The sequence below is a fragment of the Syzygium oleosum genome, unplaced genomic scaffold (genome assembly GCF_021117445.2).
Source record: "Syzygium oleosum isolate NSW1041296 unplaced genomic scaffold, Sole_v2.1 Sole_v2.09, whole genome shotgun sequence".
In the NCBI taxonomy this organism is placed as follows: domain Eukaryota; kingdom Viridiplantae; phylum Streptophyta; class Magnoliopsida; order Myrtales; family Myrtaceae; genus Syzygium; species Syzygium oleosum.
This window is the reverse complement of record NW_026607493.1, coordinates 11,896,297-11,899,349: the sequence shown is the minus strand read 5'-3', so window position 1 is coordinate 11,899,349 and position 3,053 is coordinate 11,896,297. Positions and strand designations below refer to the sequence as shown.

Here is a 3,053-nt window from a genome sequence, read left to right as displayed (position 1 = left end):
GAACTCTATTTGCCGCTGTAACTTGCATATGGTGCTGTTCTTATGGCGTGTGAACCTTATTGAATTTCAAGAATGCTGAAATATGATTGATGACTAGTACTATGCCATTTTCTCTCTTATACTTTTCTGCATTTGAATTGGTACACCATATGATGTGCTTCATTTGATGTTCAACCAGTTAAGGGTAAATGGCATCTCAAAAGAGACATTTGTGGCAAAGTGGATCTGAGCCTTTAACCAATTTGCTTGTAAGCTTAATGGTTGAAGAGGTAAAAAGAGGAAATCGCACCACTACTACCTACAACAAAGTAGGATGGAATAACATAGTTACCGAGTTCAATAAACAAACAACACTCCAGTTTACTGTAGTTCAGTTGAAGAACAGGACAAACAAATTGAGGAGACAAGATATGGGAGTTATAAGAAGCTTCTTTCACAATCTGGATTTGGATGGGATCATGTTAACAAACGGTTATTGTGGAGGATCCAAGTGTATGGGATGATCACATCAAGGTATCAGTTTACTTGGGTCATTTTGTTCTTATTGTGGATGTGTGTTTCGATTATGTTGCTGACGTATGTCACTATTTTTTAAATTGCAGGATAACATCGAATGGGCTAAATTCCGAAAGGATGGGTTTCCTCAATATCCCGATCTGTGTATCGTGTTTGGCGATACATATGCTACTGGGGATTACGCAGTAGGAAATGCAGAATACTTGGTGGTGTCGGAGGGGGAAGACGATGGTAGTGGTGGTGACAATGGTGGTGGTGCTTTGGTAGGTGATCCAAACGAACTTAGTGATGGAGTCTTCACACCTGACGTGAGTGCCACGCAAGTTCGTGAGAATCACAAGTTGGATAGGACTCCAAATTCCAAGAGGAGGAGAAAGAGTAGCACATATGATATTGCTGGCACCTGCAAAGCCATTCAAGATATGATCAAGTCCAAGGCGAGTCAATCAACAAGTGGCTCCATCACCTCACATGTCCCCCCACCCGAGAACCCCTACTCCATGGGAGCCGTGGTTGCCATCTTAAATGACATGCTTGACTTAGAGCAAAATCTTTACAACAAAGCTATGAACCAAGCATGCCTTAGTGCCAACTGGAGAGAGGGTTTCGTCCTATCTTTACCTGAAAGGAGACGCGGTCTTCTTGAATCTCTTTGAATAGATGTTGAGAACTACGATGACTTTTTCATGTTTGCTTTATTTTTACTTAATGACTTGTGTCCTTGAGATACTTTGGTTTGTTTTTATTTATGGAACTATGATGTCTTTGGTTTGTTTTTAATTATGCAACTATGATGACGTGGCTATTGTTAATTATGGAACTATGATGACGTTGTGACTACTGTTGATTCCTGACTTATTTGTTGTGTTTGTGTTCTTCGTGCGAGGGCATAGGTAATATGGAGGGGGTTGAAAGTAGCAGCAATAATGGTCCAATAGCATCAGTTGAACCAATTGAACAGGTCTTCGATGATTTTGAACTTAATATACTGAAAGCATGGATGTGTACTGTTTCGGTGAACATGTCTATGCATACGAGAGAACCTATTAGGGACAGTAAATTGTCAGGGCCTGAATGGATAAGAGAGATTCTTTTTGGACATTCAGATAGGATATATGAAACTTTTCGAATGGAGAGGCATGTTTTTCTCAACCTTTGTGATTTAATGAAGGCGAGGGGTTGGTTGGCAGATAGTCGATATATTAGGGTAGACGAACAAGTTGGGATATTTTTATCTATGATTTCTCACAAGAACTCGAATAGAGATTTATGTGAGAGATTCCAACATTCGGGACAAACTATCAGCAAGTACTTTGCTAAAGTGTTGCAAGCAGTTCTGAATTTGGCAAGAGAAATTATCGTACCACCTTCATTTGATGTTGTCCCAGAAGAAATTCTTATCAATCCTAAATATAATCCTTACTTCAAGGTAGGATTTGCATACATTCCCTTACACCGTCATTTACATTTTATTGATAATCTTGTATAATGCTAGTCTTTGCTTGAAATGACAAATTTGCATAGGGCGCTATTGATGGCACTCACATTCATGCTTCATCAAGTACCTGATCGAACAGATCCCATTTAGAGGCGGGAAAGGAATTACCACTCAGAATGTGATGTGTGTTTGTTCATTTGATATGAAATTTACATTTGTGTATGCTGGTTGGGAAGGCTCTGCCAACGATTGTCGGGTGCTCTCGGCAGCACTCGAGACACATCGCTTACAATTTCCTCGACCTCCACCAGGTATTTGCTTGTTTTTCATGGGATAATTTTCTGTATAATTGTATTGCAATTGCGAATCATGATCAATATATGAATACCTTTTGCTAGGCAAATACTACGTGGTAGATTTTGGTTATGCTGCAACTCCGGGATTTTTGACTCCTTTCAAAGGGGAACGGTATCATATTAATGATTTTAGGGGTAGAGTGAGGCAGGCAACAACAGCAAGAGAATTATTCAACCATAGGCATTCTTCACTAAGGAATGTTATTGAGAGATCATTTGCGGTGTTAAAGAATCGCTTTTTCATTTTGAGACACATGCCTTCATTTTCAATTCAAAAGCAGTCATGTATTGTAATTGCATGTTGTGCTATTCATAATTACATCCGTGATCAAGACAAGATGGATAAGAACTTTTCTCAATATGGTGATTCAGAGTATCCGTTTGGAAATGCACAAGATGAGGTTATTGACGATACATCGACTGAGGAGGATATCGAGATCAACATGCTTAAGAAAAGAATTGCCAATCAATTGGCAATTGATAATAATATGGCGGAGATTCCATGAAAAAGTGTTTCCGACTTTTCTAATGTAATTTCTTTATTTTGTATTTGAGGATTTTTTATGTTGGCTCTTGTAATGTGATGTGGTATTTTGGGATCTCCTATATTGGCTCTTGTAATGTGATGTGCTTGGTTTACTTTTCTCCATAAGCATTTGGGATATTATGAGGAACGATGCATACTCACAAATATCGAGAGCAAATATCGAGAACGATGGTGGTTGAATGTTGAAGACCCTTTC

General features: G+C 38.9%; 1 protein-coding gene across 1 annotated transcript; it reads left to right on the top strand.

Annotated features, from left to right (window-relative positions):
• Positions 1-1,414: 1,414 nt before the first annotated feature.
• On the top strand, positions 1,415-2,816 carry LOC130138967 (uncharacterized). Its single transcript, XM_056314750.1, has 4 exons — positions 1,415-1,945; positions 2,041-2,077; positions 2,191-2,265; positions 2,353-2,816. Exons 1-4 carry the CDS (start codon positions 1,415-1,417, stop codon positions 2,814-2,816), a joined length of 1,107 nt encoding a protein of 368 aa, XP_056170725.1.
• The last annotated feature ends 237 nt before the right edge of the window (positions 2,817-3,053 follow it).

Excerpts from the sequence above, each read along its gene's own strand:
- LOC130138967 (XM_056314750.1), top strand. The coding sequence starts at position 1,415 with ATGGAGGGGGTTGAAAGTAGCAGCAATAATGGTCCAATAGCATCAGTT. Across the intron at positions 1,946-2,040 it reads AATATAATCCTTACTTCAAG|GGCGCTATTGATGGCACTCA; the intron begins GTAGGATTTGCA and ends AAATTTGCATAG. Across the intron at positions 2,266-2,352 it reads ATTTCCTCGACCTCCACCAG|GCAAATACTACGTGGTAGAT; the intron begins GTATTTGCTTGT and ends ACCTTTTGCTAG.